We start from the raw sequence: 27,539 nt of genomic DNA, 5'->3' as shown, positions 1-27,539 counted from the left end.
TTTGTGTTAAAGTTACTTTTATTTGTTGTGTTCTAGTTTGTTTTACTTTATTTTAATTGAGTTGTGTTGTATTTATTTTATTTTAATTGTGTTGTAATTTTTATTAATGTGTATTTATATTTATAATTATAATTAATTTATAGAGTAATATTTTACTCATTATCATAATTATTCCAAGTTATCTGATTAGTAATAATAATAAAAATATAGGGGTAGAAGTATAAATAAGAGATAAAAGGGGATAAAAATAGAGTGGAAAATAGAGTGGGAAATAGAGTTCGATTGGAGAGAAATCACTGTTTACTGAGAAATAGTGTGAGAAATAGAGCGATCGGTTGGAGATGGTCTAAGCCGCTGTAATCCCCGCTATTTTGGTTGAATAAAGTTCTTTCCATTATAATAAAATAAAATATGCATTTCCAAACAAGCCGATGATTCCAACGTCGTTTCTCTGAATGCATTTCCAAATCTCGTTCAGCGTCGAGTCCACTCCAAACCGACGGTTCTTGGGACGGAAAACGAGACAGTTTCCTTGGATTTCTTCGCTACCCTTTCGAAGTATTTGATCGACTTCTAGTTCCAACGCTCCTACGCTTTTCAGCCAGTCGCTCACTTGATTGGTGCACTGAAGATCTTGACTTTATGAGACCTCGACCCGTCACGTCATAGCTCAAGCTCTTGAGCTCTTCCATGGCATTACTCAACTTGGTGTTGTTCCTTTCGAGATTTCGAATGTAACGAACGCGCTTAGCAGCACAATCCCACACAGTCCATGGTCTTCTTTCAAAAACCTTGGCGACAAAATCAATCCAAGACCCGAAAGAGACAAGACAAAGCCTAAATCAAACAGTTCTAAAATGCTCAAAAATCTTGTTTAAGTGTAATAATTATAATAATAAAAAAAATATATTGAAGTACAATCTCACCGAAGTTTGATTCTTGATCAGAAGTTGAACATCTTTTAGCAAACTTCATAATCAAGTGATAGAATTCATGAAGAAGAAGAGAAACCTCAGTGTTGACTTGGTCAAGAACAAGCGTTCCTCTAATATAAAGACCTCGGTTTGATTTGCTTCGTAACTTATATCACAGGATTTTACTCATCTGTATGTACGTACCACTTATGTCCCAAGTCTCGGCTCCCAGTGAGAAGAATATATATATATATATATATATATATATATATATATATATATATATATATAAGCATAATATCCGCGCGTTGCCGCGGAGATGCTTGATGTATACTAATGATAATTAGTTATTTAAATTAGTTCATTATATTTTTTGTGATAGTAAATATGATGTACTTAAAAAAAATCTTAAATAACTAATAATTTAAATTTTAGTTAAGATACATCAATATTATATATATATATATATATATATATATATAAATAAGATTATAAGAAGAAGGAACGAACATTTGTTATTTATCATCTCTTTTTTTGTTGTCTTATTTGTCAGTGCATAAAAAAACCGAGCATAAACAAACAAAAAAAATATTAAATATCTTTTGTATGACTAAATGATCAAAATTCGAAATATTAAGCATTATAATATTTTTTTAATATTATAAACCTATGTAATCTAATTTTAGATTATATAAATAAACAAAATCTATCAAAAGTAAGTGAAGGGAAATGTATGTACTAAGAATCAATGAATGCAAATAAAACAATGGAATTGATCAAATATAAAAGTTGAAATTAAGCAACTAAAATAATTAAAGTAAAATAAATAAGGCTATTTGTAGTAATTATAAAAATATTACCAAAATTTTTAGTGTTAGATTATAATTTTAGTGAATATATAACTTACCTAATTTATTGGAAATGAAAATGAACTCCTATGTACTAATTACTGGAAAAAACGTTCTCCCCTGCATACAAAAAATATGATTTTTATTTTCAAATGTAAATATTTATTATGATATATGTAACGTTGCAATAGTTGTCTAATTGTCTTAGTACTTGTAAGTAATAACTATACTCTAATGAGCGAAACTTGAACTTGAAAATAAAGTGTACATATTACGTGTGGATGAAACATACATAAGTAATAAAAAATTGATCACAACAAATAAAAAAATCAGATAGGGTTAGCGAATTACCTGCTTGGCCTATTAAATGGTTGTATCGCGTTTGTTGTATCTTATTTTGATTGCAGTTAGAACTTTGAAGTCGAAATGGCAAAAGGTGGGGTCGATGTCTTTGGTGGGACATTGAATATATAGGCATGGCATCCTAGAGAGAAGAAAAAAAACATTCCTGAAATATCTGATGAGTTCAAGAGACATCTGAAGAATTCCAGAAAGTAAATGGTTATAAATGTAATGTTATTAATGTTTAGGGTGTTATTCATCCTGGCTTGTCGGGACAGAAGCACACGGAAGGACGGTTTCCGAAACAGCCTGCGTGCCTGACGGAAATCCGAGTTCCGTGTGGCACGGAATTTGCGTTGTGATTTCCGTGGATCGACGGAAGTGACGTTGGGGTTTGAAGGAAGACAGCGGAAGGCTGGGTATGTGCGCACAGGTTTGCTCAGAGTTGTTTGTTTGTTTGTTTTTTTTTGTTTTTTTTTTTTTTTGCCGTTGGATGTAAAATCCAACGGCCAAGATTTGGTTTGCCATTAAAGTCTGGTTCACAGCTTGGAACTCTTATTTTCGTCAAGCTTTAATTCGGGCGACGGAAATTCCATTGCCGATAGCACGGAACTACCGTCTTGACGCCCCGGAAATTTCCCTCCCATTTAGACTCGGAAAGGTTCGCCGTCGGACACGGTTGTGCCGATACCGTCCGATAGCCGGGACGAGGTGTTATGTTATTTATTAAGTTTTCAAGGTGAAATATCTTATGATTTCAACGACATCTAGAGAGTTCCCGAAAAAGAGTGTAATTTGTAGGCTGTAAAGTTTAGTGGCAGTTCTGTAATTATGAAGATTCATAACTCATAAGGTTATAAGTTTCAAACAGAATAGCATAGACTTGTAAATATTAGCAATTCGAAGGACAAAATTGACATTTGACAGATTTGGTCAACAGTGAATTTACACTGAATAAACAGTGATTTCGGTTCCCTTTTATATATATGTAATAATATGAGTTTCTATAAGAGAAATTTCATTAATTGGGCTTAATAAGCCATTAAATATCAAGATTAGACCCTAATGTTTAAAAATATCTGAATATGGACTTTTGGTCCAAAATCGGACAAAAACACCCCTGATTCAAAAAACACATATTTTTCTCTCATTTTCAAATGATTTTCATCACAATTCTTTTTCATGTACGATGTCGTACGATGCGATACGATGCTGTACGATGAAATACAATGTGAAACCCTCAAAATCGAAACTGAACACATACCCAAATTCCTAAAAAAAAAAAACAAAACGGGGCGTTGCCCCGAACCCCACGAGCTCAGCGGTGAGCTCGACCACCGAAAATTCTAATCCTAGCGCAACCAATTCGAACATGAAAAAGAATTGTGATGAAAATCATTTGAAAATGAGAGAAAAATATGAGTTTTTTGAATCAGGGGTGTTTTTGTCCGATTTTGGGCCAAAAGTCCATATTCAGATATTTTTAAACATTAGGGTCTAATTTTGATATTTAATGGTCTTATTAAACCCAATTAATGAAATTTCTCTTCTATAATAACTGTAGAATGATGCTAATCTGACGATGGATTTTGAAAGTTTGACTTAAAATGAGGAAAAATGAGGATCAGAAACCTAGAATGACCGAAATGCCCATATTGATATGCTACCTACCAACCACCAAATGATGGTAACACCTAATCATATGCTAACATGAAGTAAATTCCTTATTGCACAAGCTAAATGAACATAACTGAAATAAAAAGAATAAAAATAACTATCAGACACAGCATACATGAAAGATTTCTCTGAAATTACCAAACAATCGTTCAAAAATCTCAGATTTAGATGCAAAGTATACGAATAAAATGACCAAACAATTATGAAATTACCATTTTACCGCTTGAAGTTTGATTTTCGGTTGAAATTACCAGACAATTATATACGATTTTTTACCGAGACTCTTCAAAAATGATATATCATCAACATATAGCTATATGTCGGCGATTGAACTTCGGTGTTACTGCCCATCACGTATCTTAAAGTCTTGCCGTTGTAGGTGAGTGTATTATAGTATACATATTGCAATTTTGTGATGATGCCACTATGACTCTATCTATGCGCGCTAAATTGATTTCAACTTTTTTATTATTTATATTTTCAAAAGGTAAATAGAATCTAACATCGTTTACTCTCAAGTACATGAGTAAAAACTGAAATTCCAACATAGAGCTAGAAACCATGCCTCGTCGTAATAAGTTTTTCTAATATATATTCTGGTTGATAACAGAGTGATTTAACATGTTTTACTGTGGATAAATTATACAACTTCATTCTGATTGAAGTGATGGGCTTTTTACAAAGAGGAATTCAACTCATAAGCCAAAACATGTATTCCATCAAAAGTTACTTTCCATCAACAGGAAAGAAGAGTAACATTCCTTAAGGGTAGATATTTTTTTTTTATCAAACATTGTCATCAATTATCATATCAAATTGGGAGGTCAGATCAGATCAGCTTCGATATTCACAGCATTCTTATAAGCTCCAACGCAATGAAAGAATGCAAAAAACAGCTCTTGTAGTTCCGCGCCATATGTGTTTTATTTTGTTCTCATGCATTTGGTAAGAACGTCGACGAACCTCTTGTACATATGCCTCTTCAAGTACATCCTCTTAACCTTTTCTCTTCCTTTCATCCCCATTTCCTTCCTCGCCGAAACATTCTTCATCATATAACGGAGGCTTTCGGCGAGAACGAGTGTCCCTGAGCGACCAACGGGATGAAAAAGACCCGTCACATTGTGTTCGACAATCTCTTTTGTTCCTCCCGCGTCAGTTCCGAGAACCTATCAACCATAAAAAATGTTTAATTCTTACTGTGTCATTTGGTAATATACTAGGATAATAAAAGTTTAGTTGAGCCAATGTCTTACTGGAAGACCAAATGCCATGGCTTCAATTGTCACTCTCCCAAATGTTTCTCCAAGACCCTGACAAAAACCAGAGTGGTATTAGCTTTACTAATATTATCAAAGTGGGATTTTTTTTTATTCATAAACAGAAAAATAGTTGGGTCACCTGGGAATTGATGACATAGACATCTGCGGCAGAATATATTGCAGCCACACGTGTAGTTGCGGGAGACCACATCACTGACTTCGACACGTTTGAATGTTGAGATAGAAATTCCAGAATCTCTTTGACGTAAACCACCTTGTTGCTCTTAGATCCAACAGAGCCAATAAGAATCTTAATAGACTGGTCTTGCTTTCCTCTGGTATTACTCATGCGAGTGACATCATTGCCCATTGAACCTGCATTACCATCATAAAGAAAGAAACAAAGAAGAAAAACTAGTTAGACAAAATTTACGTGGAGGTTATCGATCTGATATACAATCCAATTCAGATGACTCACCATTATCATTCGTTTTCTGGGCTGAACCTCTCAGACGATGCCTTTTAGCCATGGCAGACCGGCGTAGCTTTTGGGTCGCTACTGTTTTGGTGTTATATTGCAGAGTTTCTTTCTCAATCATCAAGCGTGCTGATTCAAGGAGCAAGAGCTGGCCTTTTCCAGGGTTTATACTACTCAATGATATCACAAGCATATCCTTATCGGTCAAGCCCATCTCATCTCTGACTGAATTTCTCAGCAACTGTCTCTTCTCCATCATCTTCTCGGTGGTGGCGGATGGAGTGTTGAGAGTGCATGATATACCAGCTACAAAAGCCATTTCGTCGTTGATAGATAATGGGACAAGTGCAGGTTGAGACCTCAGCTTGATCTTGTCTTCTTCGATCCAGGCCATCCATTGTTTCGACTGTGATTCCGATATAAATACGAGCATTCTCACTCGGTTCATCACAACTTTTGCCCTATCGAAGTATTCTCGCCGGTTTTCCATAATCCACCAAGCAACTTGACTTGCACCAGCCGGATAATGGTCCATGTACTGATCTGAAATTATGACAAGATCAGTAAACGAGAACTAAATTCGCCATTGCCGCAATGCAAGTTATATTGAAACTATAGATTCAAATTGAAAGAAAACTGAATACGGTTGGTCTCACCTATCCATGAGGCACAGACTGCCGAGCCAGCAATCACTAAATCAGCCTTCATAGCAGTTTTGAAACTGAAATCCGCTTTGTCCTCGAGAACGTTGATTCTCCGCCGGGCAAGCTCAGGCATAAGTCCACCTCTCTTGCTAAGAACTACGGCAGATACAGTTGCTCCGCAGCTCAAAAGCTCTGTTGCTAACTCCATCATCGAGAGAGGAGCTCCGGTCATCGAGAGCTCATGGAATATCAGCAAAAACCTTCGAGACCAGACAAGGCGTGCAAAGTCGCTCTTCCTATCACACGTCCCAGAACGCTTCTCCGGGCTCCACTCCAAAATCCGATCCTCCATCAAGGAAAAAGGTCCAACAAGCATCCCATAAGAAGTGTTCGTCCTGGGAATATCCGGTTCATGCTCCTCTGTTTCGGGTATTTTAACCACCGTTGTAGGCTTTTTTTTCCCACGAGCTTTGCTGCTTCTTTTAGGCTTCTTTTTCTTCGAACTTAGCTTCCTCTGAGATGAAACTCCGTTATCTTTTCCAGCCAAGACCACATCCAACCTCTTACTTCCGACTTGATCGTCACCGGTTCCATTTTTAACTGTCAAAGAGAAGCCAGTGTCGATCAAATCCCGGCGATGACTCTGCTCAACTTCTTCATCCCGGTTGTTGAGTTGATTCCCACCCAAGAAGTTATCTTTATCATTACCATGAGCCCACCTTGACTGAATAAAAAAGCCAAGATATGTCCAGAGGGTAATTAACAACAGCCAAAACAGAACCCGATTGCTTCTGAACCACTGAACACCGCTCCCACCAACCCTGGTTTCCCTTCTTGGAGTTCTGCTAGAATGAGCTCTACGAAATGTTGGAGAACTCCTGGGAGTTGATCTCCCTGATAATGTGGACTTGAAACTACTACTACCACCGCCTAACCTAAGTGCCTTAAGCTCCAATTTATCAACGATTTCTTCCATTTCACCGGGTTCAGTGACATTTCAATTCCTTCTATGATTTATCTTCATTGTATCATAAATCAGCACTTAGCCAATGTTTTCCTCTAACAGAAACACCAAGTTTGATTCTACATGAAACAGAAACTAAAGGTTATTCTGACATTTTTTTAATCTTCAGATACTCATAAACCATAACTAGAGTAATAAATAAAACAATAACAAAAAAAAAAAAAAATTCCCAAAAGGTTTGCACTGGTTTGAATTCGAAAACACTAGTTACAGAAAAGGAAATTTGTTTCTCTTTAAACTTACAACATCAAAATAGAAAGTCAGATCTCAAACGAAGCAACTATTCCCGATATGTTGATTTCAGTTTTCCTGCATTGTAAAAACTAGGGATTTCCTAGAGCGCTTCTCAAGTTCTCAGCACTAAAATCAATATCTAAACTGTATAGCGGTTGAAGGAAGCCAAATAACCCGAAATTCAAACCTCCATAGTGCATCACAAATGCCAAAGCTCAAAAATTACTCCGCAGAGGCAAGTTTTTTTTTTTTTTTTTTTTTTCCGGAGCTCCAAAATTAGTAGACTATGACATGAATTCATGTCGGATTTTTTTTTTTCCCGCACTTTCTCAGGAACTAAGCAGAAAAAAAAAATGCTACTTCAAGAGCTGGTGAAACCTGAGACTAAACGCTCATTCTAAACTACGCAACAGAAAGAATGTCGCCAAAATTTAAAAACAAAAGCACTCGAAATTAACTCACAGTTTCAATCAAGCACAAATCTCGTCAAGCTTCGGATACCGTGTAAGGAATAGCTTCGGAGTTCATTTGGCGTCAACAGAGCCGAAGAGATCTTATACTCCGATCACTGAAAAAAGAGAAACACGAGATCTGAATTCTGAACAAAGAAGACAGAGATGGGGGGGACTTTTGGAAGCTTCTTCAAGTGAAGCATTTGCTTTGCTTTGATTGATCAAAATCAAAACAGAGAACGAGAAAAAGTTCTTACAATTTCAGCGAGAAAATTAAAGCGCCCGCGTGCAGGCTCACACGTGTGAAACAGGGAGATTTGGTTCCGCTGCAGCAAAGACCACCGGAAGACACGCGAGTCTTCCCTGTGCCGCAACAGGATACGGGAAAAAGTCAACGTCCAGACCAACTAGTGTTTAACTGTCAGATTAGCTCGTCTTTGTTTGCTGTACGTCGTGTCTCTCACTCTCTGCTAATTACTTTTTCTTATAATAACTAATACGTTTTGTTATATTAATTTATTGAAAGCTGGTGGATCCCACGAAAGTACCAACTATTCCGTCGGTGGATCTTGGGAATTGATCCCAGCCGTTGGATTAATATCCCATCCCCATTTCATTAAAAAAATTTATGCCACTTATTAAATTTAAAGCACTACATCGCCACGTCTTATTAGTAATAGTTGTTAACAGCGAGTCCAAACCAAAATCGGTTAGGCCTGAATAATGGAATAGCTAGTTTGGGCTCACGAAACCCAATATCCATTATATACGTCAAACTCTTTATGAAATTCCATAGATATCTCAATTGAAAATGATAATCGACTGAATATCTCAAAGCTTAACATATATTACATAATTAACTCATTTATAATATTTAGATATTCATTATTTTAATGAAACTTTAAACATTAAAAAGGAAAATAAAACTGTAAACAATAAGAGAAAAACTAAAACTATAAAATGAGCTAATCGCAGAATAAAAATGATAAGTAGGAGATATTTAGGTTATAAATTGATGAGCAGCATAAACTTTTTAGATCTGATATATATAGATTGACGCGCAATTTCTACGTATCGCCACTTCGTACCACGTGGGGCGTTGCTTTGCTCGTCCGATATCGTGTCTCTTTTCGAGCGACGCTCTTTATTCGGTGCGTCACAAAGAATCATTTTTGTAGTAGTGGGACCTCTCGAATCCTATTAATGACCTTACACCATTGGTTCGTGTTGACTTTCTTTGGACCGTTAGATGTCGTGACATATCGGGTCTTCTTTTCCCTAGCCAAAGACCTCTCGGCTCAATGGAAAATGATGAGCACGATTGGGTTTGGAGATCACCACCATTTGGTACACCGTACACGTGCGGACATGAAGTATAACCCTACATCAGATCACGTGGATACTAAATGCGGCGTTAAAAATTATACTTTGACATTCTTACCCTTATGTTCTCAACCATGATTTCTTTATATTCTCCTCTAGCAGGTTTCATCAAATAAGGATGAAGGTTTAGCTTCTACGTTTCCATCTGTGCATGCTTAAAAATGCAAAACTTATATTCTCTTCAGCGTGTTCACCTCCGTGCTTTTACCATGGATCTTTTTAAATCTTTGGGTGTTTTCTTAAACCATTTAAATATGTGTTAGTCACTTGGTACATTTTGAGAGCTTAACTGTTTCCTAAACGAAAAAAAAAAAGTTGCTAGGTAGCTGAAATATATCAATGGTATTATTTGGAAGCATAGACAAAAGCTAATCATTTGATAAACAAACATAAATGATACGTGGGGTGGGAACATCGAGGAAATAGATAGAAGACTAGAAGTGGTAAGCTAGATAGCAGCATACCCATTTTATTGTAATAAATTCGTGGCTATGTATCTCACATATGTATACGTAGCCAGAGAGTACGTAGAGAGCCAGCTACGTTGCATGCATGGATTTATGAAGCAAGCCAAGGGTTAGTTGTGCACTTTCCTCCGCCAAGAGGGCCTCTACATACGAAGTTGCCGCAGCAAGGTTCGGTGACGGGATATATTTTGCAAGCGCCGCCAAGTGGCACGCAGATAGTGCAGACTCCTTCCCTGTAAATATTATGGGCTGCGCATTTCAAGTTGGGGCAACAATCCCGGAGATGAGACCGGCCAAATGGTTGGAACGCCATTGATTACCATCCATTGATTGTGGAGGAGTTATTGGTAATTGTAGAAATAAAGAGAAAAAAGGTCGGAAATGAGAGAGAGTGTTCCGAGACTTTGAATGTTATATATCTTATTGATATGAACTTGTATCACCTATTTATACATATTGTGGATACATTAGTATAGACTAGATACATGAGAGTTGTAATAAATACGTGTAATAATTATGCCTAAGAAATAGAGAATAATGAATATTACACATATAACTTAAGACATAGAAAATATGATGACAAATAAATGCCACACTTTTCTTATGTGAGATGGATTCCAAGAGTAATAATGGGGATTTTATTGCTTACGTTTTTCTTAGGTATTAATGTATTGTTGTTACATTTTTTGTTTGTTTTTACTATAAATAGGTTGCTGATTGTAACCATTTCAATACTACCAGAATTGTATTTTTCCTCTTAAAAAATAATACAAAGAAAATTATCCCAACTTAATATTGTTTCCAGATTTATTCTTTTCTTTTCTTTATTTTTGTTCTACGAAGATCCATTCAATTGGAACCAACATGGCAGGGAGGCCGATTTTGTGACCCATGAACATCACGATCTTCCTGTCGCCGATGGTCAATGTCAAAGCCTCGTTGGGATCAAAGTTCATCATGTTTTGTGAGTCCGAAGAAGCCGCCAACAGAGCCACCACCAAAACTAGCATTGCACTCTTCATCTATGTCAACAATGTTGACATCTAATAGTGAAGGGAAAAAATAGGTTGACATAAGCCAAATTAACATTTTGGTGAAAAGTGGGAAACTGTTATGAAATTGGTGACAAATGAAACAATTTTTCTTATCTTTATTTGACCAAACTTAGAGAAAAATTAAAATTAATAATGGTTAAGTACATGAAATGGCATGGCTGATAAGTCAATGAAATTTAAGGCGGTAAAAGATAAGAAATAAAAAAAAAACAAAAAAAAACGCAACCACTTTCTACTATACACCTAAAAGCATCACCATAAAGAGTTTGGGTTTGACAAACTAACGTCAACAAATTATTTAGCTTTCATCAAGAGATGGTGATCACTTATGTTACGAGATGTGAAGCCCAAATGCAGAAGGCCTATGATGATCTTGTTCCGGCCCAAGTGCAGGTGCGTTAGAAGTCTCTCGCTTAGGTGACAAACGACAAGACATTGAGTGTCGTCCTTATACCACTCAATCACGTCGTTTTGATGCCAAGCGTTTGTGACCCTTTGATCACATGCACTTCAGATGGTCAAGATTAAAGGTTGATTTGAGTATATATATTGAGAAGGTTGAAGTCCAAGTGATATTGTATTCTCTCTTAGTCTTCATCTCTGATTGTACTAGGGTTCTTCTTCTTGCAAGTGTCAAGATTGTTGTTAGCGTGTTTTTAGTGAGATTGTGTACTCAGAGGGATTAAGTTACTTGGTTGAGAGTTGTTCCTAATCCTGATTGCTATTCGCAGATATTTGTGTGCTTGATCTGTACTTTTGTGAGGTAAAAAAAATAAGCCAGAACCTGATCCTAGTCACTGAGTTCTTTGGCGGACCTCAACGTGCAGTAGGTGTGTTTTACACCGAAGCACGGGAAAAAATCATTTGTCCTTTTTTTTTCTTGCACATATTTCGATCTCATTGATTGTTTGTCCGTCTTAGTTTTTAGAGTGTGTGTTCGATCAATTCTCAATAGCCTGGTTGAAATCTTCTCAGCATATTTCCATCTAATCTCAGCTGTGAAAAGCACTAACACGCTTCCGACATCTTCATCGTGTTCGTGTTGAAGATGTTGTGTGATAAAGAGGAATGCTCATGAGTTAGAAAGTCTTTTTGAGATCGCCTGTATTTCCTCTCCCTTATTTTCTTATAATAGTCCTTGTTTTCTTGAGGATCGTGGGTTGATCAAATGATTGTTAGTTATTTCGTGTGATGAATTCCGAGTACGTGTTCTGTGTTAGTTTTTGAGTTTCAACCGACGAATCGGGGGCTTCTTATAGTTATTTATTTAGTTTTCGGCCTCGTTATAATGGTTGACTAGTCTTACAATCCCTCCATTTTTTTAGGTTGGTTGACTAGTCTTATAATCCCGCCATTTTTTTTTAGGTTTAGCTGGATTGGTTGCGTCTTTTATATGACTACACAGATCTGTAGTGGCTTCTGGATCAGAATGATCAGGTTATTTTTACCAAGGATTGAAATGACGACGGCTGATTTCGTGCCGATGGCCTCAAAAAACGGAAATTGCGGTGGCCGATGAGAATTGCGACGGAAAAAAATATGGAAATTTACTTAAAAAAATGCCGACAGAAATTACGGTGCCGACAGAAATTTCGATAAAATACGAAAATGCCGACGGAAATAATGTTGCATAATTCTTAATATAACAAATAAATTAGTTTCAAACACACACATAATAAGTTTAAACTTCAAATTCAAGTCTCGAACACACGTAATAATTTCACACATCATAAAAAAAACATAAACAAAAGGTCCAAAACACTTAATAGGTTCAAAAACAAAGATAAGTTCAAAACATATACTAAGTTCAACATAGATAAAAAAGATTCAATAGTAGGTTGAGTGGCGGTTGGGTTGATAGTAGCCTCCAGTTTGTGCTTGGAAATCAAAATAGTCAGCCAATTAAAATAAATTCGGATTCTATCAAAACAACAAAAAATTATAACTTTGAAATCTAAATTTCAAACATGAAATAAATTCGGATTCTATAAAAAAACAACAATAAATTCTAACTTTGAAATCTAAGTCTCAAATATCAAATAAATTTGGATTCTATTAAAAAAAATTGAGAAAAACATATGTGAACCACACAACATAAATACACATCTTTCATTCAGCAAGATTTTTCCAAAAAAATCAAAACGATTCGATCTCATCACAAACTCAAACTGTCGGCACAAAACAGTGGGAATAACACGAGAATTTCGGCGACATGACGGAAATATTGTTGATTTTGCACAGAAGGCGTGAAAATAATGTGGGCACGTTCGAAATTCTGGGGAATGTCGACGAAATATAGTGGCGAAACGACAAAATGTCATTTTTGTGCCGAAATCCAAAAAATAACGAAATTTCCACGCAATTTCTCCGAAATACCCTGAAATTTTAAACATTGATTTTTACCAAGTAAAAAAAAAAGAATAGAACCACCACACCATCACGAAATTTTTTCAAATACCCTTCCTAGATAGCTCTACCGTAAAAAGTTCAAAGTAACGCTACGCTATAAAAAGATAACACCTCAAGATCTTAAAAATCACCACGGCCAATTCAAGATCATGTGTCGTATAGTTTTTCAATCTTTAGTTAATTAATTTATTGCGGACTATGGACTATTTTTTTAATAAAATAAAATTTGAGATAATTTTTAAAAGAGAAATAAGTTATTAGGCTAATAACTTAATTGTCCCTATAATATATAATATGTGACATATATTGATTAGGTGGTAATCGTCTAACGAGAAGAAGGTCTAACTAGCCTGGAAGCCTCCATCTTTCAATTGGTGTATCTCCATAATTCAGATTATGTTTGTTGTTCTACTATAGCACGTACACAGATTGGCACCTTATTATTACTTTAATTATCCATAACAGATTATGTTTAATTATCTTAATTATGGAGATACAAATAACAGCGCGTACATAGATTGGACCAAAATGAAAAAAAAAAAAAAAAAAAAAACAAATGAAGTTGGGAGATATTATTGTGGTTTTAAAAACGTGCTGTTTATCCACGTAAAAGTAGCTGGGAGATAGTATTTGGTTTTAAAAACCGTGCTGTTTATCCACATGTACGTGCCTATTATTTGGTGGATAGATAATTAAGACCACTGGTTTGCTTCTCTTAGATTGATCATTTGCAAGTTAGCACGAAAGAAAATAAGGGTATGTGGTATTCATGTATTTAGGTATAGCATAGGAATATTCTATGCGCACCTAATTTATTCGCAGTATCATGAAAAGAAAGCTTCACAATGCATGTTCCTCACCTGCACACAGGAGCGGACCTATTAAGCCCTTGGGTCACCCCCACTTCTTAAAAAAAAAAAAGCATTTATTCTAATTTAAATATTTGGATAATTAAATATGGACGTTGAGTTTGGATAACTATTACAATCCGTTAAAATAAAGCCCCTTGATTTTGATGTTTTTTTTTCTTCTTCTTATAATTTCATTTTACAACCAAGTTATTCTCCTATTACGGTTTTTATTTTACTTATTAGTTTAGTTGGTTCCATCTTCGTTTTTTTTATTGTCTTGACATAACGTCACTACTTCATAAAAGAACACCAATATCAGAACCCTGAAATTAAGCGCGTTTGTTGTTATATTTCTTCACTTATTGTTGTTGATTATTATATTACATGCCAATATGCCATGTATTGTTGTGGGTAATCAAACGCTAGGATTTTTTTTTAATGGGGAGTGTTTAAATAGCATTTCGGAAAATATATAGTAAGTAGCTGGTTTATGTTTGTATATAAATAAATATAGTGTTCTGGAATTAATTTATGTATTTTTTAGAATAGAAATATATTTTTGGAATTAAGTATATCTAGCAGTTTGTTTAAGGCATTTAAATAATGGCCCTGCGTTTGATTGGGATTAAAATGCTTTATTTTTTTGTTTTTAGAAAAAACTAAACTGCTTATCCGGTGTTTGGCAAAACTTTTTTTACAAAAAACTTCAAAAGCGATTTTAGATTTTGTACATGAGATGAAAAAGCTAGGATTCTTAGCTTTTGGAAAAAGTATTTTTAAGTTTGATATACAAATTACCGCAATATCTTCGTACAAAGTGTTTCTAAGTCATCTGTATGATATTTTAAATTATATATCCCTTTATAAATGGTGAGAAATTTTGTACCATAATACATAAGTTTTCTCTCTGCCTCATCTTTTTTTCTATCTAAGAGTGAAACTTGTTCAAAAATAATTTGTGCATTTTATTGGAATGTCGTTGGGTGTTGGAGTCCAATAGTAGTTTGTCTTGTTACATTATCTTTTTTTCTCTATGATATTCTTTTTAGAAAAAAATATTATTCATATATATGCATATAAATAAACATATTAATAGTTTTTATTTAATTTTTAAGAACACATCTATTTTAGTCTTTTTATTATAATATATTTATTTTAACAAACGATAAATCAACTTTTGTTATCAACAACAACTGTTTTATAAACAGTTTATCAAACATCTGTCGGTTTTAAAAAAAAACTAATAGCACTTTTTTAAAAACAAAGCTATGCCAAACGGGGCCAATTGTAATTTTTTTTTCTCTTTTGACTTTTTTTTAAAAGAAATTATGGAAAACATAAGTGTATATTTATGTGTTGATATATATAATATATATAAATATGATGATTTAATTTTCTCTGTCTTTGCTAAATATTATTATAACCTGATCTTTGCGGTAACGGTGTAGAGGATTGAATGTTTATGCTAAAAACAATTACATTCAGTTTTTCGAAGAGATATTTTGTGTTGCTGCGGAATCTGAACCACTCAATCTGAGATACGGTTCGAATTATATTATCCACATCACATAACCCTAACTATGTCATGGATAGAAAGAGTGACCAGTGATTGGTTGGCATCAGTATTGTATTAAATTTTTTTTTAATGTCGTTCCTTCGTAGTGCTATAAATAGAGCATGGCCTCATAAGTATTGCTCCTCACCAACACCACACACACCCAACATATCATCGTAATCATCATCATTAACTCTCACTTAATTACTCACACAGCGATGAAGACCGCGATTCTTCTTTTGGTGGCCCTGATGATGGCTGCTTCGTCGGCCTCCGGAGACCGCCACGTGGACACGATGAACGTCGAAGCCAACGAGCCTTTGACGGTGAGCATCGGGAACAGGAAGATCGTGTTTTCCACGGACGTGGCACCAAACTGCCAGCCACTTGGCGCTCCTTGCGGGTCAGTTATTACCGAGTTGACTTGCTGCCCCAAATTGGAATGCAAAGGCTCTCGCCCAGGCGGAGGACGATGCACTGCCTGCGTGCCACCTGGCGGCGATTGCGAATTTTATCACGACAGCGAACCTTGCTGCGGAAACGCGGTGTGCGAAGGCCGTATTGGCTGAGGAAAGTGCCTTGTCCCTAACCCTTCGCTTGTTGCTAATTAATAAATCCATGCATGCATGCAACGTATGGCTGGCTCTCCACGTACTCTCTCTGGCTATGTATACATATGTGAGATATATAGTCATTACTTAATCATGCACAATAAAATGGGTATGTTGCTAGCTAGCTATACTACTTTTATCTCTTTCCTCTATATATGTTTCCACTTATCGTACTATGTTTGTCAACAAAATGTCTCGCTCGTGTCGTGTCTATGTGGTGCTTCCATATAATGTTGTCGTATTTCAGCTACCTAATAGTACGTAACATCCTTTAATGATCTAATATGATATTTTTTAAGAAGAGCTAGCATGGAGAAAATTCAAGCATTTTTAAGCATAATGTGCGCAGAAGTAGACATTGAAGAAGAAGACCCTGCTTTATCCTTATTTGACGAACTTAGGGAAAATTTAAATAAATAATGTTTATGTACATGAAAAAGGCCTGGCTAATCATAATATTCAAGGGAAATTTAAGGCCGCTTTGATAAGAAATATAAAATCAGGAAAATAAAAAAACGCACTACTTTCTAGTGCTATACACCAAAAAGCATCACCACAAACCCCGTTGTTGCACTTGTGACGTGTTCGTGCTCCCGTTGACTTTGGCGTTGCCATTCTCAAACCCCTGAAATCACAGTGAGTTTGATGAAGAAAATAGCAAAGCATAGGTATGTGTTGATGATTTCAAAAATAAAATGTTTTTCATTTTTAATTATGCATGACGGGCGTAAAATGTACCATTTTAGCCGATCTACAATTGGGGCCAAAAAAAAAAAATTCCAGCTAAGCAAAGCTAAAGCATTTTCACCTCCTATGCAAAGTTCCTGCATATCTCTCTCTCTTCACCGGCATCACTTCACAGAGCAGTAATACAAAAAAAAAAAAAAAAAAAAAAAAAAAAAAAGCCATGAAACATAGCCAAGTAAACTTATTAATTAATTAATAAAAGACTTATATAACACAGTCAAACATATATTTTAGGTAGTTAATTGGCTGTCACGTATGCAAGTTGGCTATTTACAAATTATTTACCAAAGGTTGGTTAATTTACAATTCCTATAGTTTAGGTGGCTTACGTAGCCAATTTTTTGTTAAAAAATTGGCTACGTAAGCCACCTAAACTATAGGAATTGTAAATTAACCAACCTTTGGTAAATAATTTGTAAATAGCCAACTTGCATACGTGACAGCCAATTAACTACCTAAAATATACGTTTGGTTGTGTTAAATAAAACTTCTATTAATTTGTTAATAAGTTTACTTGGCTATTTACAAGAAATTAACAAAAAAATTGGCTACGTAAGTCACCTAAACTATAGGAATTGTAAATTAGCCAACCTTTGGTAAATAATTTGTAAATAGCCAACTTGCATACGTGGCAGCCAATTAACTACCTAAAATATACGTTTGACTGTGTTATATAAGTCTTCTATTAATTTGTTAATAAGTTTACTTGGCTATTTACAAGAAATTAACCAAAGGTGGGCTATATCTCAATCCACTATATTCGTGTGGCTATATAACTTAATAACTATATAGCCACACGGATATAATGGATTGGGATATAGCCCACCTTTGGTTAATTTCTTGTAAATAACCAAGTAAACTTATTAACAAATTAATAAAAGCCTTATTTAACACAACCAAACATATATTTTAGGTAGTTAATAGGCTGACACGTATGCAAGTTGGCTATTTACAAATTATTTACCAAAGGTTGGCTAATTTACAATTCATATAGTTTAGGTGGCTTATGTAGTCTTCTACCCATGAAAAAGCCAAGGTAATTTAGAATTACCTGCAGTGTTTTGCAATTCTCCAAGGGTTCAAATTCAAGAACCTGGAAGTAAAAGATGGAAAAACTATCATTATGAATTATAGGCAATTTGCATATGTACTTTTGAATCGATAAACTTTTATTCTTTGGATTGGATAAATTTTAGAACTTTGCACTCAACATCTTCACATTTTTCTTCAGTTGGCTCAGTTCGTCAGAAGCTTCCAAGTAGACTTGCTTTTGCACTTTTTATTTGCTCCTCCGACACACCTACATAATCAATGAGCTCAGTTTTGTCAGAATCAGACCAGCTACCATTTTCTCAAGGGCTTTCTTGTTTCTTCTCTAACTTCAAATTAGCAATATTTTGATTTAGCGTTTTGTTGTTGTTGAGGGCCACACCACGATGTAGTTATGCATTTTATTAGCAATAATGTATAAAAGTATTTTATCATTGCTGGTGATAGTTGACACCACAAACTCATTTTTTGGTAGATCGATAAGACCGCTAATTGCTCTGATCTTGTATTAATAATTTGCTCTGATCGTAGTCACAACCTAGAGCCTCCATCACCAGGATGTATAACACTAGGTCATCGATTATAGTTGAACTTGTAGAGTTGAGATTGTCTGCAACATTCCTTGTAGAGTTGATATAACACTTTTAATGCGTAAAAAGTTCATACAACACATCATTAATACACTTTAACTAATATCGGTCTATGCCAGCTTTAAAACAATTATCAAGATCAGAGCAATCAGTGGTCTATCTATCTACCAAGCATGTGGTGTGGATAGATAACATGAGGGTGAAATATCATATGCATCACTATGGTTATCAATGATTTCCACCTTTCCCGGGCAGGTCTAAACGGGGCTGGCTTCTCGTGGTGAGAGCATTTACCTTTTTATTCTCCAATAATGCTCATATCTCCCAACAAAAGTGGCTTTAATGAATTTCTTGTTTTACCATCACTTTTATATAAAATATATTTAAATGTTTACTTATTTTCGATTTATGTATATATAACGGTTTTGTTGTGAGTTGTATAGAAGGTATACCGGTTCAGCGGTTCTTATTTCAATAATTGTTATAGCTACCTTGAATTATTATACCTACAGGCATTCGCTTACGCATATAATTTTGAATAATTACTCGAACTAAACCACTTGAAACGTTGAAATTGTAATCTAGTCAACGTTTCGTCCAAATTTTCACTCTAGCAAAAAATGATGACGTGTCTTAATTATGTAAGATGTTAATTACTATAATATCATCTACTAGAATTTGGCTTAAAAAACTTGTAGGCCACGTTTGATCAACCAAAATTTTCGAAGTTAATACACGTGTATATATTTTGAATTTTAAAAAAAATTCTATATTTGGAAAATTTGATTATTGAACGTTTATTTCTTTCTAATTTTTTGTTAATCTCCGCTGCTTTGTTAATTTCTGTTAATTATGGTAAATTTACATATGTGCAGGTAGAGCCGATCAATGCCCACCAGTTTGAAGTTGTCGATGGTGTTACCAATTGATATTTCTTTCCTTTCCTTTAATACGCATTTAATAATTTTCGAAGTTAATACACGTGTATATATTTCAAATTTTAAAAAATATATATATATATTTGGCAAAGTTGGTTATTGAGCGTTTATTACTTTCTAATTTTGTTAATTTCCGCTGCTTTGTTAATTTTTGTTAATTATGGTAAATTTGCCGATCAAATTTTCAATACGCATTTATTTAGTTGACTTCTACAATCAATTAATATTTCTTTCCTTTCTTATTACATTAACGAATATCCTTTTTATGTATTCAAATTAACCAATTTTCAGTCACATGTAGATTAGAATTCCCTCAAACGTTGGTTATTATTTTCTTCAATTGAATTTGATCACAAGGGTATATTAGTTAATTCATAGCTGTAAATTTCAGTAAATTACTAGGTTAAAAAATTTATCAAACGCGAGCTAGAAACCAAAAACCACGTTTCAAAATGGGTACGTTGTTTGGCCTATAATTTTTCATATATATAAACCTATTTATATGTTTGTATATGTGGTGTTGGTGTATCTATGACTACAGTATATATATGGTAATAGTGATAAAAGCAAACAACTACATTATTATGGATATAATAATATAAAATAGATGCTTATAAAATTTTTCAAGTGAATCTTTAAAAAGATTGCTGATTATCTCCCAAATATTCTAACTGCTAGTGGCGTATCCAAATATTAAAACTTTTAATAAAACATGTCTTTATATATTGCCATAATAGACGACTTATCCCGCAACCGATAATTTTGGTTGCCCCAGTATTCTCCCAATAATTCATTAGCGGTACTTATTTTTCTTTCACTAGTATTTTAAAACGCGGCCATGCGCATCATATATATGTATATTAATCCTTACAAGCCCACACTAATTATTGATTAAGAAGTTTATTAAAATGTGTAGAAAATTAGTTAAAAATGAAAGATAAATAATTGTTAATAATATAAGATAAATAATTTTTTTCACACTTTTGGTTCATTTTTAAAAAATATTGAAATTTACAAATTAGTACCCTAAAACTTTTTTTTTTCAAATTAACCCCCTTAATGAGCTTCTCAGGCTTTGTCCCTGCCTAGTTGTAGACTATGCTATAACAATGTCAAATCTATATCTTATCTTTATAATCCCGCCATTTTTTAGGTTTAGTTGGACTGGTTGCATCTTTTATAGGCCGTTTATCTCTTCCTTTGAGTCCTCACAGCTCTGTAGTGGCTTCTGGATCAGAATGACCAGGTTATTTTTACCAAGTAAAAAAAAAAGAAAAAAAGAATGGAACGACCGCACCATCAAGAAAAAATATATTTAAATGTTTACTTATTTTCGATTTATGTATATATAACGGTTTTGTTGTGAGTTGTATAGAAGGTATACCGTTATATATACATAAATCGAAAATAAGTAAACATTTAAATATATTTTAAATAAAAGTGATGGTAAAGCAAGAAATTCATTAAAGCCACTTTTGTTGGGAGATATGAGCATTATTGGAGAATAAAAAGGTAAATGCTCTCACCACGAGAAGCCAGCCCCGTTTAGACCTGCCCGGGAAAGGTGGAAATCATTGATAACCATAGTGATGCATATGATATTTCACCCTCATGTTATCTATCCACACCACATGCTTGGTAGATAGATAGACCACTGATTGCTCTGATCTTGATAATTGTTTTAAAGCTGGCATAGACCGATATTAGTTAAAGTGTATTAATGATGTGTTGTATGAACTTTTTACGCATTAAAAGTGTTATATCAACTCTACAAGGAATGTTGCAGACAATCTCAACTCTACAAGTTCAACTATAATCGATGACCTAGTGTTATACATCCTGGTGATGGAGGCTCTAGGTTGTGACTACGATCAGAGCAAATTATTAATACAAGATCAGAGCAATTAGCGGTCTTATCGATCTACCAAAAAATGAGTTTGTGGTGTCAACTATCACCAGCAATGATAAAATACTTTTATACATTATTGCTAATAAAATGCATAACTACATCGTGGTGTGGCCCTCAACAACAACAAAACGCTAAATCAAAATATTGCTAATTTGAAGTTAGAGAAGAACGCCATTGAGAAAAAAGATAGCTGGTCTGATTCTAACAAAACTGAGCTCATTAATTATGTAGTTGTGTTGGAGGAGCAAATAAAAAGTGCCAAAGCAAGTCTACTTGGAAGCTTCTGACGAATTGAGCCAACCGAAGAAAAATGTGAAGATGCTCAACAATGAGTGCAAAGTTCTAAGATTTATCAAATCAAAAGAATAAAAGTTTATCGATTCAAAAGTACATATGCAAACTGCCTATAATTCATAATGATAGTTTTTCCATCTTTTACTTCCAGGTTCTTGAATTTGAATCCTTTTACTTCCAGGTATAGTTATAATAGGAGCGGAGGACTAGAGTTTGGCACAATTCAACTTATTGGATAACAAAAAGATAGAGATATACATGCACGCAGTCGCAAACAAACAAAGCAGTACAGTAGGGTATATTATTAGTAGCTAGCTTCATATCACCTTATTATAATATTAGTGGCTATGCATAATATACAGCCACAGGGTGATGGATAGTCTTAGCTAGCGCAATACGTACGTACTTGCATTACATGCATGCTTGTTATTTTAGAAAGTCTTAGCTAGCGCAATACGTACGTACTTGCATCCATGCTTGTTATTTTAGAACTTAGAGTATTTTTTTCTTCATGTGTCATTTCTTTTTGAAAAGTAATACTTCGACTTTTTCTTAGTGTTCGGTTTGATAGGGATCTTGCCCTTATCTTTGGCACGATCTTTCTTCTTTCTTTCGGAGAAAGTTAGATTCACTTTCTCACCCTCTTCCATGTTCAGCCTTCCCTCTTCTTAACACACATGGTCATAAGTTCATTAATTGATCATTAATCTTTATGTGTGTGATAAGAAATCATAAAAATGCCATATTACTGAGGCGAGTGTACAAAATGAAGTGAACCAGAAAAGTTTATGCATATGCAATTAGATCGCTCCCACTTTTCATAAAGGTCAACCTGATCTAAGGTACTCACACTAGTACAAAAAATAGCAACAGGTGCGACTTTTTTCGCACCTGAAAGTCAATTTTCGCACCCAATGATACCTTTAGGTGCGACTTTGGGTGCGACTTTTCCGCACCCGAAAGTCCGCACCTAAAAGTTGTGGGTGCGAAAATTCGCACCCAAAAGTCCAGACTTTCGGGTGCGACATTTAGGTGCGAATTTTCGCACCTAAAGTCGCACCTAAAAAAGTCCCCAAAAATAAAAAAAAAATGGCGACTCGTACCGGGATGGTTCCGGCCTCCGTCGCTGCTCCGCGTCGCTGCCGCTTCGGCAATGAAAAAGAGAAGTCCCAGAGGATAATAGACCTCCGTCGCTGCCGCTTCGGGGTCGGGGTCGCCATCCCGGCCAGCTTCGGGGTCGCGTCCCACGTCATCCCCGCCGGGGTTGCCGCCCCTCCGCCGGGGGTGGCGTCAAAGGACTCCCCTGCCGCCCGGCCCAGCGTCGGGGTCTCGTCCCACCGGTTCCGCCGCGAGAGCGAGGGCGTCGCGTCGCCGGAGTCCCACTCGGAGGAGGACGCGGGTTTCGTCTTCTTCGCCGGAGCACCGCCCTCGTCCTGGGACAGGTCCCACCGGTTGTGCCTCTTCTCCTCCGGGGCGCCGCCGGTCTTGGCGGCCTCGGCTTGCTCCTCCTTCTTCTTGGCGATGAGCCTCCGGGTCCCCTCCTCCTCTCGCTTCAGCGCCTGCTCTCTCATCACGTCGGCGTAGGTCCGGGGTCTGCTCGCCGGAGACGAAGGCGTCGTTGCAGTCCGGCGAGATCACGCGGTTCAGCCTCCCCTCCTCTGGGAATTCTTGAACCATAGATCCCCTTTGTTCATTTGTAAAAAAAGAGTAATGATTTTTTTCCTCTTTATTCTTGCAGGTGAGGCGCTCAAAAGAAAAAAATGAAAAAATTGAAAAAAACCGCTCAAAAATGAAAAAAATTGAAAAAAGACCGCCCAAAAGAAGTTGGACTTTTGGGTGCGACTTTGTCGCACCCAAAGGTCTGTCTAGACTTTTGGGTGCGACTTTGTCGCACCTAAAGGTATGTCTAGACTTTTGGGTGCGACTTTGTCGCACCCAAATTCAAAAAATCAGCGAAATTTTTTGTGCGACTTCGGTGACTTTTGGGTGCGAAAAATCGCACCGAAAGTAGTTTTGGGTGCGACTTTTAGGTGCGAATAGTCGCACCCAAATTCATCCGCACCGAAAGACAGTATTTGTTATAGTGTCACCTCAGTGATTTCAGTTGGTTCGTGCTTTCTTATGGCGTAGTCAATATCCATCCATCTCAGTTGAAGGAGAAATCTCTCTTTCCATACCCTAAAGTTGCCCCATTTTAGTTAGAGAACATCGCATTTAACATCCAGTGACTATCAAGTTGACTAGCTATAATTTATAGGAATTAAACATGCTCATTACAATTTATTTTGAAGAAAATAGCTATATCATGTTTTACCAATGTAAAAACATGTTTATACTCAATGACTCTAGAGACATAAAACTTGCATGTGGGCTAAAGATCTAATTCGATTAGATTCATACGATCATGTTAAAACTAACTATATTCTTTTTCTAATACATATAGGTTAATTAGGAATATTTTATCCTGATTAATCATACAAATATTACAAAATTAGATCCCATAATATATATGATTAACCACAACTATTGTTTTATGTGATCTTAATTTCAAATATACAATCTAAATTAATTAAAGATGTTGTGGTTAAATATACAATCCTACTATTGTAGGTACTTGCTTGCAATTACCTACATTAGTATGATTGTGATTTTTCTTATTGATGACTATGAAACTATATATACAAACGTTTTGTGATCCCTAAGCTCACACACACGTTCAACAAATCAACACCATCTCGGAATAAGAACGAAAGATTAGAATAACCTTGAAATAGTTCACCGGAGTCGGAATCCGAAGCTTGTAGAAGAACACAATAATGATCAGAGGTAATTTGATCCTTTTCACTTCCGTTTTAATGTGTTCATGTTGTTAGAACTCTTTTAATATGGGTAAAAAGTTCTTACAACAACATCATTAGTACACTTTAACTAATATATCGGTCAATGCCAGCTTTAAAACAATTATCAAGATCAGATCAATCAGTGGTCTATCTATCTACCAGGCATGTGGTGTTGATAAATAACATGAGGGTGATATATCATATGCATCACTATGGTTATCAATGATTTCCACCTTTCCCGGGAAGGTCTAAACGTGGCTTGCTTCTCATGGTGAAATCATTTCACTTTTTAATCTACAATAATGCTCATATCTCCCAACAAAAGTGGCTTTGATTCCATCTATAATGAATTTCTTGCTTTACCATCACTCTTATATAAAATATATATTTAAATGTTTACTTATTTTCGATTTATGTATATATATAACGGTTTTGTTATGTCGCTGAAACTAAATACAAGAAATATAATTAAAATTTTCTTTTACTTCTTTAATTTCATGAATCCATGTATAAATTACGAATCCAGAATGGTGAAATTTTCAAGATATCTTTAAAATAAATTTGTCTCGAATAGCATATAAGTCTACAACTGACGAAGGTTCAAAAATTGAAATTGAATTTTTATTATACCGAACAATATTTAAAATTCAAATAAATATTGTTCCCGGTATTTCCTGAAGATACGTCCCTAGATCATATAATTCTTCTAACATTAGTAAAGTATAACGCAATTAATTCCATTTCGCTATATTTTAAAAAGATGGTGTAAAATGCTACATCTGGATTCTAAAATGAGCCAAAGCTGCAAATAGAAGAAGAAAAAAATTAATATTTATAAATGGTGTGTCAATATTTAACTGGAGGGACAATAAAAGGGAAATATTATTTAGGGGATGGATTCGGATATTTAAGATTGATTTTCTTTTTCCCATTAATGGTTTTTGTGAGTTGGACATAAGTAGTAGTGCATTATTGAAAGTAACAAAATAAAAATGTGTACAAATTTTAAATAAACAAAATTTATGATTTTTTCTTATCATGAATGGGCATAAAAATCTTATAATGAGTATCTATTATTTACCGTGAATACGCTCAAGAGCGTACGTATAAGTTAAGGAATAGATCCGAGAACGTCACAGTTCACTATAAATTTATAGATCAATTTTGCAACACATAGATGCATGTATATTCATTATTTATTTATATTTACGTAGCGCATCTTCTCCTGAACAATTAAATGTTGCACAAGGATCCTTTTGGACGCATTTTCCTGAGAACAAAATTACTTCATCATCGTTGTGTATGTTAAATATCTACGTACGTACTTGGTGTTTCTGTATTTTATATATGAGAATGTAAACTAAGCTCAAGACTATACGGAATAAAATCAAGACTCATCTTAATATGGTTGATATTATGAAGTATTAGATGTCTGTATGAATTTTTTGCATTTTTTAGAATGATCTCTGATCATTTACATGCCAGCCAAAGCTAATCTATTTTTGATAATATAAATGCTTGGGTACACAATATCCTTACGTTTCCAGATGCTAATTAAGTTTCAGTGTTCATCGTTTCCATAAATAGACTAGAAATTAGTTAGATAGTTATAGGAGTGGAAGAAGAGAGTGTGCCATGATAACATTCGGCATTATTCAACTTAGATAACAAAAACATAGTAGAGATACACATGCACGTAAACAAACAAACATACAGTAGATATTATCAGTAGCTAGCTTCATATCACTTTATTATAAGATTAGTGGGTATATGTAACATATAGCTACACGGTAGATAGTTTTAGCTAGCTAGACTTATTTTGCTTTCACTAGTATTTTAAAACGCGCCAATGCGCATCATATATGTGTATATTAACTTCCCTAATGAGCTTCGATTATGCAACCTCATGATAGTATACTCATATAATGAATCGACGAAAGTCACTACACATGTTATCAAATAAATATTCAAAGACAACACAAACAATATAATTTGTAACTTAATTATGACTCAAAATCTTGACAAAGATATGTCTTTTTTATTTTTTTCGTCCTCTCTTGGAAAGAATGGTTGGAGTTTGAAATTACAAAATTATAGCGCAATTGTGGGGAACTCGGACCTTGGAACCGAACTCAATCTGCTTTGTCGAGCTCAATTCGCGTGTTGAGCTCAGCTCACTTTAATGGGCTGAAAATTGTCTGTCGAACAACGAATCACACGGAAACCAAGCTCAGTCAATAAACATCCTTGAAAGTCCAGATCTACTGTATGAACTATTTCTAAGGTGTTGTATCAGAAAGTAGTAACACCTGTAAAGACACCACACGATAATAGTAAACGAACACACAGAATGGTAACTCAGTTCGGCCTTAAAAGCCTAATCTGGAGGGATGAGTATCCCGGTGAAAAGTGCAACTTCACTAACGGAAAATGAGTTTAATCGGAATACAATGAATGATAACCTTTCACTATTCCTAACTCCCAGTGAACCGTAGCTTGATGCTAGTCTAGGCTCCCCCTAAACTTGAGCTCCCCTCGTTTTTCACCCTTACAATCACTTAGTGTATTAGTGTGTTATTCTTCGCCCAGAAAAACAAAACTCACACAATGGAGAATACACAAAAACCTTTTTGGTACACTCAGGTTTTTCGGCGTGAAAGTGTGTAACCCTACCTAGGGTTTCGCATTGTCTTATATACGAGACAATCAAAACGAATGTCCTCTGATCCAGGACAGAGACAGATGGCACGCATCCAGCGACCCCAAAAATAAAGCTGTCAGCGAGACCTCACCGCGAGCTGATAACTTTAACCAAGAGATGTCTTTGAGATGTTAGAACCACCACGAGAGACAATTAGCAAGCCTGAATCAAAGGGCCAACTTCTTGTAACAACAATCTCCCCCTTTGGCTTTGAGCAGGCAAAACTCGTCCTTAAAAAACGAAACACTATGCCAACCTTCAAGG

The 27,539-nt window shown here is 35.3% G+C and overlaps 1 protein-coding gene and 1 long non-coding RNA gene across 2 annotated transcripts; one reads left to right on the top strand and one right to left on the bottom strand.

The window, feature by feature from the left end:
• Positions 1-2,039: 2,039 nt before the first annotated feature.
• On the top strand, positions 2,040-2,861 carry LOC149386603 (uncharacterized). Its single transcript, XR_016301136.1, has 2 exons — positions 2,040-2,353; positions 2,816-2,861. It is a non-coding gene; the product is annotated as an uncharacterized LOC149386603 (long non-coding RNA).
• A 1,512-nt stretch (positions 2,862-4,373) lies between these two features.
• Positions 4,374-7,242, bottom strand: LOC149386602 (uncharacterized). The gene is made up of 5 exons (XM_089626727.1): positions 6,178-7,242; positions 5,522-6,064; positions 5,183-5,418; positions 5,038-5,094; positions 4,374-4,950 (listed from the first exon to the last, which is right to left on the bottom strand). The coding sequence occupies exons 1-5, from the start codon at positions 7,139-7,141 to the stop codon at positions 4,705-4,707; spliced, it is 2,046 nt and encodes a 681-aa protein (XP_089482853.1). The 5' UTR covers positions 7,142-7,242; the 3' UTR covers positions 4,374-4,704.
• Between the last annotated feature and the right edge of the window lie 20,297 nt (positions 7,243-27,539).

Source organism: Urtica dioica, chromosome 9 (assembly GCF_054948205.1).
Source record: "Urtica dioica subsp. dioica isolate 48M chromosome 9, U.dioica_male_clone48M_v1_H2, whole genome shotgun sequence".
In the NCBI taxonomy this organism is placed as follows: domain Eukaryota; kingdom Viridiplantae; phylum Streptophyta; class Magnoliopsida; order Rosales; family Urticaceae; genus Urtica; species Urtica dioica.
The sequence above is the reverse complement of the archived record's forward strand: the minus strand, read 5'-3'. Positions and strand labels throughout refer to the sequence as shown.